The 14,423-nt window shown below is 34.8% G+C and overlaps 1 protein-coding gene across 1 annotated transcript in view; it reads left to right on the forward strand.

The window, feature by feature from the left end:
* Positions 1-14,423, forward strand: part of FBXL17 (F-box and leucine rich repeat protein 17) — a 304,655-nt gene that overhangs the window by 202,950 nt on the left and 87,282 nt on the right. Inside the window, exon 7 of the mRNA XM_069879953.1 lies at positions 4,442-4,518. Within this exon, the coding sequence (XP_069736054.1) occupies positions 4,442-4,518 (77 nt within the window). The remainder of the gene's footprint in view (positions 1-4,441; positions 4,519-14,423) is intronic.

The following is a 14,423-nucleotide window of genomic DNA, read 5'->3' on the forward strand; positions in this document are numbered from 1 at the left end:
ATATTGAGTATATCTAGGGAAAGCTTGGCATAAGAATTTGTTGCATAGTTTTTTCAAGTTTAATAAATAAGCAGCTTATTCTTAAAATAAATATTTAATGTTATCTGTTTTGGTATTCTCATGTCTTATGCGGTTCTAAATAATATTAATTTAAAAAGTAAGAAGTGAAGAAATTTTAGCTTTGGCCAGCTCTGATCCAGACTTGTGTATTATCAAAGATCTAATTTCTTTATCCCTCATTTCTTTATCGCGTGGCTGATGAAAACTCTCTCTTTTTGTAATAAGCTGAGTGTGACAATTACTCTTTTTTCCTGGAAGAATGTTTATATTTTACATTCAGGGGGAAAATGCGAAAGAAATATCTGTGTCCCTGTAACTTTCACTGCTTCATCTAGATGTTGCATGTCTTTTTGTTATTAAAATTAGTAGGATGAGCTGATGAAAGCCTGTTCAGTAACCTTGAGTTAAGAGATTTTAAAATATCTTCTCTCTGCCTTGGCGTGCAGCTTACCATGTCTAAGAGGCGTCACATTGACTCTTTTACAGACAGGGATTAGTCCCCAAGTTTTCAGGGCTTAACTATCTGTTTTGCTCACCTCTGTCATTTGCTACTACTTTAAATAAGAACATTGGTTCACTCATTTACCAGTATTCGGCTGATGTGTATAAGATTAGGTTTCTTTGTTATGTAATTCAGAAACATTATAAACATAAAGACTTTCAAAGATAGCTATGGCAATAATATGATATATTTTGATGGATTATTACAACAGAATTAACATCACTTGATCCTTGCTTTCTAGAAAAGGTTAATTTCATTTTGTTCCTTAAACCTATTTCTTTGCTGTCATGTCGAATGAAGATTAAAAGGTAAAAGTAATAAGTACACAACTACTTTGAATTTTCGTTATGTTGCAAAAAAATCATTTGTAACTAACAATTATGTATTGTGTGACTCTGTAGAGAGCAGAAGCCAATAAGACGATATAAAGTGTTCATTCTGTATCTGCATGCTGATTTACATTGGGTTGATCTGTAGAAAGGGTAACAGAACCTAAAACTGAAAATAGATTGATTTATACAAGTTATAGAAGGCAGGAACAAAATTATAAATTCAATATTTCAGCTACATTTAATTATTTCTTCTCCAAACTAGATATGTCATTACTTCATTCTTTTAGATGTTAGGTGATTTTAGTATTTCTTAAAAAAAAATAAAAAGGAAGTCAAAGCAACATTTTTTTTCTTTCTTTTTTTCTGTTTAATGGAAATAACTAGAGACTGTGAAAGTTTTCTTTTCCCATTAGGAGAAAGTCAACAGTGTAGCACTTAGACTACAAGATGTCACTAAGAAAAAACTTTAACCCTTAGAGCAGGCACTGTCTGGGAGGATTAAAGGATATAATTATAAAACCATACAGGCAAGTACTTTTGTCCTTTGCTCCTGGAATCAAGTTACTGACTGTATCTAAAATTTCTTCATGAACACTGCATTTCTAGCAATCTTTATTTGTTAAGATAAGCTTGTAAATATATACTTGCACTCTTAGGGGTGGATGGAAAGAAATTATAACTTCCTTTCTTCACAATTGAACCACAATTTGAACTTTGGTTCAAAGCCAGAGAATGGCAAACAACATGAGATTTAAGTATACAAGGGTACTGAGGGATGCACATGCAGATATGTCTATGTGTAGAGAATGCATGTTTAACTCTGATTGATAGAAAATGTTTGTAACTGAAGCTGTAGAGGAAAGTAGATAGTCATAGAATCCCCAGGTTGGAAGAGACCCACCAGATCATCGAGTCACACAGAATCACAGAATCACAGAAAAACCAGGTTGGAAGAGACCCACCGGATCGCCGAGTCCAACCGTTCCTACCAAACACTAAACCATATCCCTCAGCACCTCGTCCACCCGTGCCTTAAACACCTCCAGGGAAGGTGACTCAACCACCTCCCTGGGTAGCCTGTTCCAGTGTCCAACCATTCCTATCAAACACAATACCATGCCCCTCAGCACCTCATCCACCCATGCCTTAAACACCTCCAGGGAAGGTGACTCAACCACACCTCCCTGGGCAGCCTGTTCCAGTGACCCTTTCTTTTTTTTAACTAATGTCCAGCCTAAACCTCCCCTGGTGGAGCTTGAGTCTTCTGTCATCTTGACTGCCTTATAGAATCATAGAATCATAGAATAACCAGGTTGGAAGAGACCCACCGGATCATCGAGTCCAACCATTCCTATCAACCACTAAACCATGCCCCTTAGCATCTCGTCCACCCGTGTCTTAAACACCTCCAGGAAGGTGGTATTGCTAGACACATTGCTATGTTGTATATTTAGTGAACTAATTGTCTCTCAGTTGGTAAAAAATATCACAAATAATTTGAAAACTTGCAAAGTCATTGGATAACATTTTCAAAATAGTTCTCTAGGTTTTGAATTTTTATCCAAGGTAAGAAATGCTTAGTAATCTCAGTACTCTGCAAAATGATATATGCAATAAAATTAATAAGAGCTTATTTTTACTGTAATGTCCATTCAATGTCCAATTATATCGTATTTGCTGAACTGTCTAGTGAACATACTATCTAATAAAATATAGGGTAATAATTTGCTATTTGTTCATATTATTAATATTAGCAATAAAATCTCATTATTAGGATGTATTTTTCTGAAATCAATAACAAAAAAATCTTTCTGATGGCCTAGTTGATCTAAGATAACAAAGATGAGTCTCTCACTCAAAATTGTGTGTTACAGGAACAAAGTTGTTTCCCACATATGTAGAATATGTTTAATGTTCTAAATCTTAGCTGATTTTTAGGGAAATAACCTCATGAAAATTCATAATTCTGAGTTCAGTTTATATTGGAAGCATAGTCCTGATCTAATTTCTTAATGAAAATTAGCTGTCATGCTTGCTATTTTTTTCAGCAGAGGAGTGGTAGGTTCAAACAGGTATAGAATCTGAAGTCTCAGTCTGGTTTTTTTCCATGTTGGGAGTTACCATATTACCATTTCTTCGATTTACTTGTGTATACATAAAATAAGGTAACCATTCCACAGTGGCAATCATTGCAAAAACTTTCTATTAGGATCTCAAAGTTTCCAAGGCTTGAACATTTATAACAGTGGTAAAGGAACTATGGTTAAGTTACTCTGGTTAAAGGCATGGTGTTTTATTAGTAATAGTGAATTTTCATTCTAGATTTTAGAAGAAGGAAGCAGAGAGCAGACAAATACATATGAAGGGCTAGATTCAGATATGGTGTTACTGTAAGCTATAAGAATTAGGTGGTTGCTCCTAAAATCTAAAATCAGCAGCGTTAACAGTTAATTCATGGGAGGTAATCTATTGGTCGTGGTAAATGCAGTTTAAAAAAAGGTCCCTGAGGTGTAGTTGTATTTTCCAAAAGACATGACAAATTCAGCAGTTCCTGGTTTGTTTTTTTTCAAAATTGGCAAGTTAATTAATTTTGCATACTGCAGGAGGGTTTATTTAAGAGGCAGAGTAGATTACTGAGTAATTGATCTGAAAATAGAATATATTGGATCAGGAGAAATTCTTATGATTTATCCTATAAAATACACTTTAAGAATATCTCTGTAGAGAACAGCACAGTCGTTGTGTTAGCTTTTCTAATGAACAGTGATACATTTTACCATAATGGAATTGAAAACATAGTCTATGAACCATAGTTTTGAATGAAACACTACGAACAATGCAGTTCTAAACAACAATATAGACTTGGTCACAAGTATATAACAAGCTCTTATTTTATAAGACAGTTTTAGTTTTCATTTTCATTTTCTTGCTTATGAGAAATCAAATGAGATTAACAAAGATACTTAAGTGTTTCATTGCAAATTCATTGTAGTTGTGACAAGACAAAGAAATGAGCTGTCTTCTCATCTATACAAGCTTCTCTAGCAATATAGTGGAACACCAGTGGCATGTAGCATTTAATGACCTGATGAATGCTGGCTCTTGCAATTATCACTGAAAAAATACAAACATTAATTTAAACTAACATTTTCATATTTTTTGTCCTCTTTACAGTGCATTTATAGTTCTCCCCTAAAATAAAACTCTCCAAGCTTAAATCTTGCAATGGAAACTTCCCAAAGTTACACAGTAATAAAGAAATGGAAATTCACGGGTGTATTATTTTCTGGCAGACTTGTTGGTATATATTTCAAACAACTCACATATTCAAAGACTTATGGGAATATTGATATAAAAGCATTCAATGTAAAACAATGGTTTTCTCCAATGTGTATGTGTAGCCATATGCATTTTCAGTGAATTGTATGGTACAATTCACAAAATGAAGAAATTAAGAAACAGTACATTACACTTCTGGATTGTGCTTTTGCAATTTAAAAATTATCTGTTGTCTTTTAACTGTAATTCTACTGTATCTGTCTCCCAGATGTGTGGAAGTGATTGCCAAAGAAGGCCGGGCCCTGAAAGAGCTGTATTTAGTATCCTGTAAGATCACTGACTATGGTATGTACTGTACCTATATATTTGTTTTTGTGAAGACTAACCTCTACTAGATTTGCACGGGAACTCTTGTTGGAAATGTATAGATAATTTTTTTGGATTTTTTTTTTATTGTTTTGAATTGTTTTGGATTATCTTGTTTTGGTTTTTTTTTCAAATTATATACTGACCTCAAATAAGACACTTATTTCTGCAATAAGAACAAGTTCTCAGATGTCTGTCTCCCACTTACATGCCTAAATTTCAGTAGGACTTGCACACTGTATCTTTGAGATGGGCATCTCAGGTTCTCTGCTTATTTTGTTTGTCATTAGCTATTTTTTTATTTTAACTTTTTATCTCACAGGTTTTACAAGTAATTACTATGTCAAAGTGATAAATTACCTTTCCAGTGGTCATAAACTCATTTTTGTATTTCCCTCTTCAGATTTTGCACTTCAGTGGGGTTTGCATGGGTGCATTCAAGGGTAGGTTGGTCTGCAGAGTTCAGCTTGCCCCATGTTCACAGTATTCGAATGTGAGCTCACAGTACGGCTGTAGTATTTCTGGGAGTTTTGAGCCATGGCAGAGGAGAGAGAGCATGGGGCTATACCACCATTCATTGTGTTCTGCAGTTTTTTGTACTTTCATGTACAGAACAGATCTTGCCAAAGTTGATGTTCTGGGCTTGATACCAGTTGACCACGAAGTTCTGTGAGGCTGTGACTGGATGGAAGCATACAGCCATAGACAACTGTGCTGTTTTGTTTGGTATTTCTGAAGGTGAAACACGTAACCTTAGAAATTAAAATGTTAACACTGATTTTGAATTGCCATTGTACATATTTTCACTGGGTTTTTAAAACATATTTAGAGCTCGTAACCAGATTTCTTGCAGCTTGGTGGAGTACATATGTTGTTATGGAGTACAGATGCAGGATTTTAAACTTCTTTGAAAGTGTTTAACTATGCTGACCAGTTAGTGGAATTTTGACCTCTGGGACAAGATCATAATTGCTTAGCAACTCAACTGAAAAAAATACTGCTAATTTCTAGCAAAATCTGTAATAATTTGAGATATTAATTAAGGAAAAACAATAATAATTGCAGTAAATAAAGAAAATAATTACAGCAAAAATTGTTACTGTTGCTACATATCTGCAATAAGACAGTATGAAAGACTGCTAAACATGCTCATCTTTAATTAGCATTTTTAAACACACTAAAATAGTAAATTTTATTTTGAACCCTAAAATATTAATTTAAAAAACCTACACCTTCATAATGTAGCCATTAGAAGCATAAATTTCTCTGACAGTTTGCTGCCCAGGAAAATATTTTCTTACATTGCACAAAAAGACAGACAGGAGAGGATTCAAAGAGGAATTGAAGTATGTGTACTTATTAGTTGTTCATATCTTGTGAGAAAAATAGAGCTCCATTTCATGTTACATTGCAAAATGTTTCATTTTGGGGGATTTTGTGTACACAAGAAAGCATGGTTTGTTTTCTTCTGAAAAAGTTATAGAATTCAATTTTTATTTATGCCTGTTTTCTAAAAAAAAAAATTTTTATTAATGCTGTTTCTTACAGGATAGCATACTAGGATACAGAAATTTAGTTTCAAAGTTTGTTCACATCTAACACATTGTTAAATGCAAAGTAATCATTAGAATTTGCCTAGACTGACAGGAAAGCCTGAATTAGTAAAATCTTTGAGATAAAACACCTGTTTGCCCATGAGCACAGGCAGAGTGAAATTAAAGCTGACCTTATTTCCTCATATCATTTTGCCCTTTTGTTAAGCAATCATGAATTAAGCATGGATGTCAATGTTTGCATTTCCTGCCTTTTGTTGATTTGTGTCACAACCTTAACTTTACTTAAACATAGGGAGGCTTGTATTTAAGCTTTTACTAAGAACTAGTAAGAAAGCTAGGCTTTCTCAGCTGTGGGGAGACTGCGTGTCCAATGAATTAAGTTGATGTGAAGATGTATAGCAGTGACTAAGGGTATCAAGCATACACAGAATTGCATAACTGTCTTTTCAATTTTATGCTCTAGTCCTGGGGTTTATTGATATCCATCGTGCTGAGAATTTAAGTAAATTATTACTTATAAAGTTTGTAATGGTGGAGAATGCTGTGCATTTCAAAACAAAAAAGTGAGATCTTACGTTCAAAGATTTAAAGATTTGATGAAACTAGCCTGTGAAACTGACTGGATGTTTTAAGTATCTGAGCTTGCAGTAATGTGAAGTAAATATGCTAAGGATTACTTAAAAAATGCATTCTATCAGTAGTGAAAGATAAAAGTCCCTAATGCTTTACTTCCTTTTTAGAAAAGCAGTCAGACCAGTGGGTTTTGTCTGTATGTGCATAAAATCATTTCAAGGAGAGCTTTAAGCTGTAGGCTTTCACTAAGAGAAAAAGAAAGAAAGAAACAAACAAAAAAATGCAAACCCCAAACCAAATCACCACCACCACCACCACCCTGAAAAAAACCTAAAAATCAGCTTGTGAAAAAATATTGGAAGGAAGTGTTCAAAATCAGGACTTCGTACAGCCATGCCATGAGAAATCACTCACTTAAGAAATTTCTGAACTGCCATTAACAGGAGTGTGGTTAGCACAGTTTGGGGAGTCTGTTTATCTTGTAATAATTTGTGTCAAGTAACCTTCAAGAAGATGACATGGTTGTAGAATTTCCATTATACAGTAGCTCTGGATGTTGCTCAGCTTAAAAAGTCTCTATTGCCAGCACTGAAGTAGTTGTACAAAGCTTGTCAGATCAAGTGTTTGGCACAAGGACCTGAGATGGACTGTGATACTTCGCTGATACCTTTAAAGCGCTGAATATTGAAAAAGAGCTCTCTAGATAGATAGCCTTTTTTGTTTTCAAAAATTGTGTGTTCCTCTTTCATATTGCCTTTTTTCATCATTTACTGGTACATTTAGTATCTCTGAGGACACATGATTTTTTTTTAAAGAATTTTCTTGTATGGAAACTAGTTTCAGCAAACTGTGTTTTAATTATATGGGTTTTATTTTTAAACAGCATAGATGCAGCATAGTTGTTACAAGTAAAAATAAGATAGCGTTTATACTGTCTAAGAGTCACAATTCTTTTCTGAGAAGTGAAATATGGTTAACGATGTTAAAATATTTTTTCAAGATACTGGTTAACTCTTAATGTTTTAATATTTAGCCTGCATATGCTTTCTCTTTTAAGACAGACTATTTTAATTATGAGGGAATCAGATCTTCCTCCCGATTAATACAGGTAAATCCTGTCAGAGTCATTTGAGTTTTCTCCCCAGTAGAATCATAGAATCATTAAGTTGGAAAAGACCTCTAAGATCATCAAGTGTAACCATCAACCCAACATGTCCTGAAGTGCCACATATACACGTTTTTAACACCTTTGGGAATAAGGACTCCACCACTTCCCTGGGCAGCCTGTTCCAATGCTTGACTTCTCTTTCAGTAAAGAAATACTTCCTAATATCCAATCTAAACTTCCCCTGGCACAATTTGAGTCCCTTTCCTTTCATCCTATTGCTAGTTCCTTGAGAGAAGCATTTGTCACATAAATAATTAAGAATGAGCATACTGTGGGTATTTCCTCACAAAAGAATGTTCAATCTCTGCTTCTCATTTGGATTAGGAAGTCTCTCTAATGCCTGATCTCACTAAAACTATTTATTTCCTAACTTTAGCCTTTTTTAATCTATTTTTAAAACACCATGTCTTTTGTACAGTTTTACTCGCAAGGGAAATACTTTTTTTTATGGGATAAATGCAGCATTAATAGCTAGACCAGATGAAACAGGTAGTGAATACATCTTTGAGTTAAAAAATCCCTTATCCTCATACATTACTGGCTTGCAAACTCTTCCTTAATTTATATCTATTAAATAAATATAGCTTTCATTTTGTCTTTAAAAATTATTGTTAATTGCTGCTGAGAGTTCCAAGTTTCTCTTGTTCTCAGAATCAATCTTTCCACTATTATGTTTTCCTATTCTTTGTGTATTTCTTTCTCTTTTGTGCTCTTTTAATGACCCAATGCATGTGGACAGTAATAACACTGAGAAATATGTTTATGCCCATAGATAAGCATAGAGAACCAGGGGTCTTTGTTACTCTCTTTAGTGGTTATGTATGTTGTGTATATATGTATGCTTGTGTATGTGTAGAACTGTGGTATTATATTACCTAATTACTGTATATATTTATTGCTACATACACAGGAAAGATTGTATATATACATTGTGCTTTCCTTTAAACTTTTTTTTCTTCCTACAGAAGCATTTTCTCTCCACTTTTTGTTCCCTTTTCAATATTTAAAATCTTAAAGGTATCAGAAAAATATCACAGTTTGTCTCAATTTTCTTTAGAAGTTGATTTGAAATATCACCATGCATCTTCAAGACCCACGCAGTGAGATGAATTACTGCAATAGCATATGTCTCAAATAACAGGTAGTTGCAAATCCTTTGTCCTACAGTACGTAATAAAAGATTTTCTTTTTTAACAAAGAAATGACACAAATATCCAGTCTACTTTTTGTTATATTAGAAGGTGGGTTGTCACCCTTAACCCTTACAAATAAGTCTTATAGCCAGCTGGAGGAAGCTGGAAGTAGATGCACTTTTGAATCATGATTGTACAGTTTGTCCCCAATTGGTTGTTCTAAATATGGAAAACAGACATGTACTGTACTTCAGGCTTGGTTTGTCTTGTAAAGAAACCCACAGGTAGTGTTTCGATTTAATTTATTCTGTGAGAGACTTTGTGATTTGGATTGTTACTATATTTTGATTCTTTGCTGAGAAACTTGGCAGTAGTTTATCCATCATAATGGAAAGTTTAATTTTGTGCATTTTTATCTCTAGAGAGAGGTGCTTCAGTTGGTCTTTGGAAAAATGTACCTCATTTTTGAGTACCAAAACGTAAAATACATTTCTGACATAACAGAAATTGAATTTTCCACAACCTCTGTCTGCCTTGCCAGAAATACATTTTCAGATTCTTGTTTATTCATTTACTGTATTTACTGAGTTAGAAAATTGTGTTATAATACTGAACTTTCATTTGACCCAGGACCGAGCTTCTCTTCTCTTGTGATATTTGTATTTCCTGTTTGATGACCTTTAAAAATAAAATAAACTTTTCTCCTTCAGTGTGCCTTTTCTCCTTTAGTGTGCATATTAACCCCTGTATTGAGAACAGTGTGCTAGGTATCTCTTCAGTGAGCTACCACACAACAAAACATATTTTTTAAATTATTATAAGTAAAAAATTGTTTGCAACTCAAGACTGATGTGAAATGCAAGTAATTTATTACATATAAGCCATGTCATTTTGATCATATTGTGAATGTTGAGCTCATTGCTATTTGATATTTTATTTTGATAAGCCCCACAAACTATCAAAAAAAAGTATAATTTTACAGTTTTGTCTTGTCTTTCATTTCAAACAATATCTGTTAATTTCACACTGCAATGGAGAATGCCATTCCCAACAGAACATTTAATTTGCAGTTGGAGGTAGATTTACTTGATAAAAACAACTGTGGAACTTGTATTTAAGAAAAATCTAGTTCTGCCTTCATTCAGTTTAAACCTTTAAAACATCTAGTATTTTCTGACAAACACCAATAATGAGTCACATTAATACACTGTTCCCATAATCTAGTTTCCTATTCAATTCATTGAGCTTTTGAATTGATTCCAAATTTGCCCATAAACTGTTGTTGAATAGCAATTACCTGTATGCTTAAAAATCCGTACATTAACCATACTTTAATTCAGCCTTATAAAACCTTATGGTATTTTCAGTGAGATTATTTAAGAGTCCCTCTCACAATTCTGAATTTAAAAACAGCATTGATGTTTTTCTTAAGCAATACAAAACTGAACACAAAAAGAAAAAAAAATTATCAAGTCTTTCCCCATTTGATCAGTTATGATACAAAACTCTTGTTTAACCATATTTTAAAGTGGCTATGCTAGTTTGCAGTTGCAACTTATTTCTTCCAAATTCTAGGAGCCAGTTTTATGGTCTCCTTTTAACGCATTATAACCTATTTAATGCATCATAACCTATATTTTAAAATATCATATTTTAAAATTAGTATGGTACTTCACTGTTGCCTAAATAAAAGTGTTTTGTTTGAGTATGGTATCTGCTGCCGAATTTTTAGCTATACATACTAAGTCATGTTACTTCTAATGTAATGGTCCAGTTTTACAAACTTATGACAGTTTTCAGTAATTTGAAGATACTAATACTTTTTCTTTTTTTGTCCAGATCAACTTGTTTTATGGGTTTTTTTTGAACTTCTTAAACAGAATTTACATCTTGCATGAAGCAACTGAATTATCTTATAGGAACTCAGGAACTTTAGGAACCTGGTAGTTCTGCCATATATGGATATTGGAATAAAGATGAAACGCAAAATAAATTTTCCACACTACCAAAATTTGAAATGCTGTAGCTCAGTTGGAACACTGTAGCTAAATTTTATTTGTACCAACTTAAACAGTATTGAGCAACTTGTCAACAGTGCTTACCTGTATTTGCTTAAATGACTAATCAATTAATGCATCTTGCTTTTCAAGTACCTAGGTTAATGCAACTTAAACAAGAGGACTTTCTCCATTTAAGTATCTGTCAGGTATCTTTTCTACTCCCTCACATACAAGGAAAACATTGTAAAATAACTACTTCCTTTTTAAAAAATCACTTTCCTGAAGTTTAGGAAGCAACCAGGAAACAAAACAATCAAGGGTGAAATTAGAGTTGTTCATCAGCTTGTTTATTGTAAGAATACAACCCTATGCTGTGCTACAGACTAGGAGAAGTCTGGCTAGAAAGCTACCTGGAGGAGAGGGACCTGGGGGTGTTGGTTGACAGCCGACTGAACATGAGCCAGCAGTGTGCCCAGGTGGCCAAGAGGGCCAATGGCATCATGGCTTGTATCAGAAATGGTGTGACCAGCAGGTCCAGGGAGGTTATTCTCCCTCGGTACTCGGCACTGGTGAGACCGCTCCTTGAATACTGTGTTCAGTTCTGGGCGCCTCACCACAAGAAGGATGTGGAGGCTCTGGAGCGAGTCCACAGAAGAGCAACAAAGCTGATGAAGGGGCTGGAGAGCAGGTCTTACGAGGAGCGGCTGAGAGAGCTGGGATTGTTTAGCCTTGAGAAGAGGAGGCTGAGGGGAGACCTCATTGCTCTCTATAACTACCTGAAAGGAGGTTGTAGAGAGGAGGGTGCTGGCCTCTTCTCCCAAGTGACAGGGGACAGGGCAAGAGGGAATGGCCTCAAGCTCCACCGGGGGAGATTTAGGCTGGGCATTTGGAAAAAATTTTCACAGAAAGGGTCATTGGGCACTGGCACAGGCTGCCCAGGGAGGTGATTGAGTCACCTTCCCTGGAGGTGTTTAAGGCACAGGTGGACGAGGTGCTAAGGGGCATGGTTTAGCGTTTGGTAGGAATGGTTGGACTCGATGATCCGGTGGGTCTCTTCCAACCTGGTAATTCTATGAGTCTATGATTCTGTGATAATTTATCGAAGATCTAGGAATTGCTACATTAAAGACTGAGCATGAACATTAGCCAAACTACTTATATAGTATGATCAAAATAATCATAGAAGTTGTGGTTTGAAGGGACCTCTGTGAGTCATCTAGTACAGCCCTGCATTCAGGGTGGGACTGTCACCAGCCCTAGATCAGGTCCACCGTGACTCTGCCTGGCTATTTCTTGAAGACCTTCTGGGTTGGAGGCTCCACCATGTCTCTGGCCAGTGCCTCAGAGACATAAACCTCATAAGCAATGCAGTGTGGTCATTGACCTTGTTACTTCTTTTGGTGAGTTTGTGAGTCAACTTTGATCCCATAATTTTAATCGCTATCAATACAACTCGTATATCATCACAGCAGTGTAGTTATGGGATGAAGAAATGCGTGTTATTTTTTTCATTTGAAATTAACCTGGAGCTTAATCAATTGGAAATTAAAGAAAAGTTAACAAATACTCCTAGAAAGAACTTTCTGTTTCTTGGTTAGCCAACCAATGACTTTTTTATTAGATGCTCTTTATGCTGCACATTTATCACACTGAACTTTACCTTTGACCACAAGCACTTATTTCACTATTTCTTTTTAATTTATTCACTTCTTTTTTTTTGAGAAAAAACCCTAATGTTACATGATTTAATCATGTTTTCTTCCTTTTTGCAGTTACATTGAAATATCATTTAAAATCAGTGACACTATTGTCTATGATTTTGTTTTAAACCATTGGGAATACTGAGGAAAAAAGTAAAATTTTTTTTGGCTGCTTGGATATTGCTGTGTTTTCATATTGGTAAACCACGGGTTCTTGAAGTTTCATTTTGTTTTGAAAGCAAACACAATGAAAATAACTCCTTATACTTGAGCAGTAATACAAGTTAAAGGTGTGTGACATCCTAGCCTACTAGCTCTGCTGGTAGCATATCTGTTGTGAAAAGCGGAAGAGAGGAGATCACAGCACTTAATGAGTGCTGCCTAGTAAAAGGATGCATAGCATAATTAACTTAAACCAACTGCTCGTTGCAGGTGCAACAAGTTCAAACTTATGTCTATTTTAAATCTCCTATACTTTTTACTCCTATTCCGCTAGAAGTGGAAGTTTGTATCTCTTTTTTAATATATGGAAAATATCAGTGGAATGTAACCTTTACTGCTAGCCTACAGTTGGCTCTGTTTCTTTTCTTCTACCACCACTAAACTTTCTTGTTTGATTTAGTGTATTAGTTTTTCTTGATTCATGTTAAGGGGAGTAGAAACAATGTAATAGAGTTTGGAAGCTATTTCCAGATCCAAACTTGGGGAGCTGGGGTCGTAAATAATGGTGTCCTAAAGTGGCATTGCTGTACCTATGGGTTAGGAACTTGGTCGCATAGAGGAACCCAGAGCTGCTTACTGAGAACACGATAACCTTCAGGTTTTTGCGTACCTCAGGTGACCAAGTAGAAAGATGGCACAAAATGGGAAGTTATTTGAAACTACATTTTTAAGGAAGAACAATCATAGCAACATATTTACAATTTCACTCCCTTTTCTTCGATTTGTGCATTTCAGCTACATCATATTCATCAATTAGAATTATGGTGGCTGGTATGTGTTGTGTTGAATTTGGTAACAGTGGCACATATGGAATAACTCTGTGAAGGAGATTAGGGCAGTTTTCATATATGCTGAGAAGGCAGAGTAGTATGTTAACCAGGAATTTTCATTGAAAAAGTTGTGCTATATTTAGGGTTATACTGTCAGCAGCTACTAACCAGTGTGCTTACCCAATCCAAATCTTGGATTGAAGTATCCAATTTTTTCCTATAAATACTTGAAGTGATGCTTCTGTCTGTCACTGAAAGACATTATAATACCCACAGATTTCACTTTGGCTGTTTAAATGATCCCTTGCTAGTTTAGGGACAAATCATTTTTTTTTAATTTTTCTAGGTGTAGTTCAACAATTTTAAATAAACAGAACTTGTTTTCTGTGTTCTGGTCAGATAAAGGAGGAAGATTAAGAAACTAATCTGGTCCGATGTTATTACTAAGAAAAAAAGAAAGAAAAAAGATATCTATTCTGTCCTTTAATCAATAAATATACAAGTACACCTTCAAACTAATAGGGACTGCAAATTGAAAGGAACCTAATTCATAGACATCTCTATTCCCCTTGCAAACCCTATTTTCTTATGAACTATGATTTATGACCAGTGAGATTTTGCACAGGTTTTTTAAAAGAGCCTAAAAGATATACTGAGTTTGTATCTGTGCTAAATCTTTTTCTGATCTTATGCAGAAGGATTTGCCAACAACTCTGTGTTTGCACTTGTATTCATTTAACCAGAACTGCATATACATGTACA

The sequence above is a fragment of the Phaenicophaeus curvirostris genome, chromosome Z (assembly GCF_032191515.1).
Source record: "Phaenicophaeus curvirostris isolate KB17595 chromosome Z, BPBGC_Pcur_1.0, whole genome shotgun sequence".
Lineage (NCBI taxonomy): Eukaryota > Metazoa > Chordata > Aves > Cuculiformes > Cuculidae > Phaenicophaeus > Phaenicophaeus curvirostris.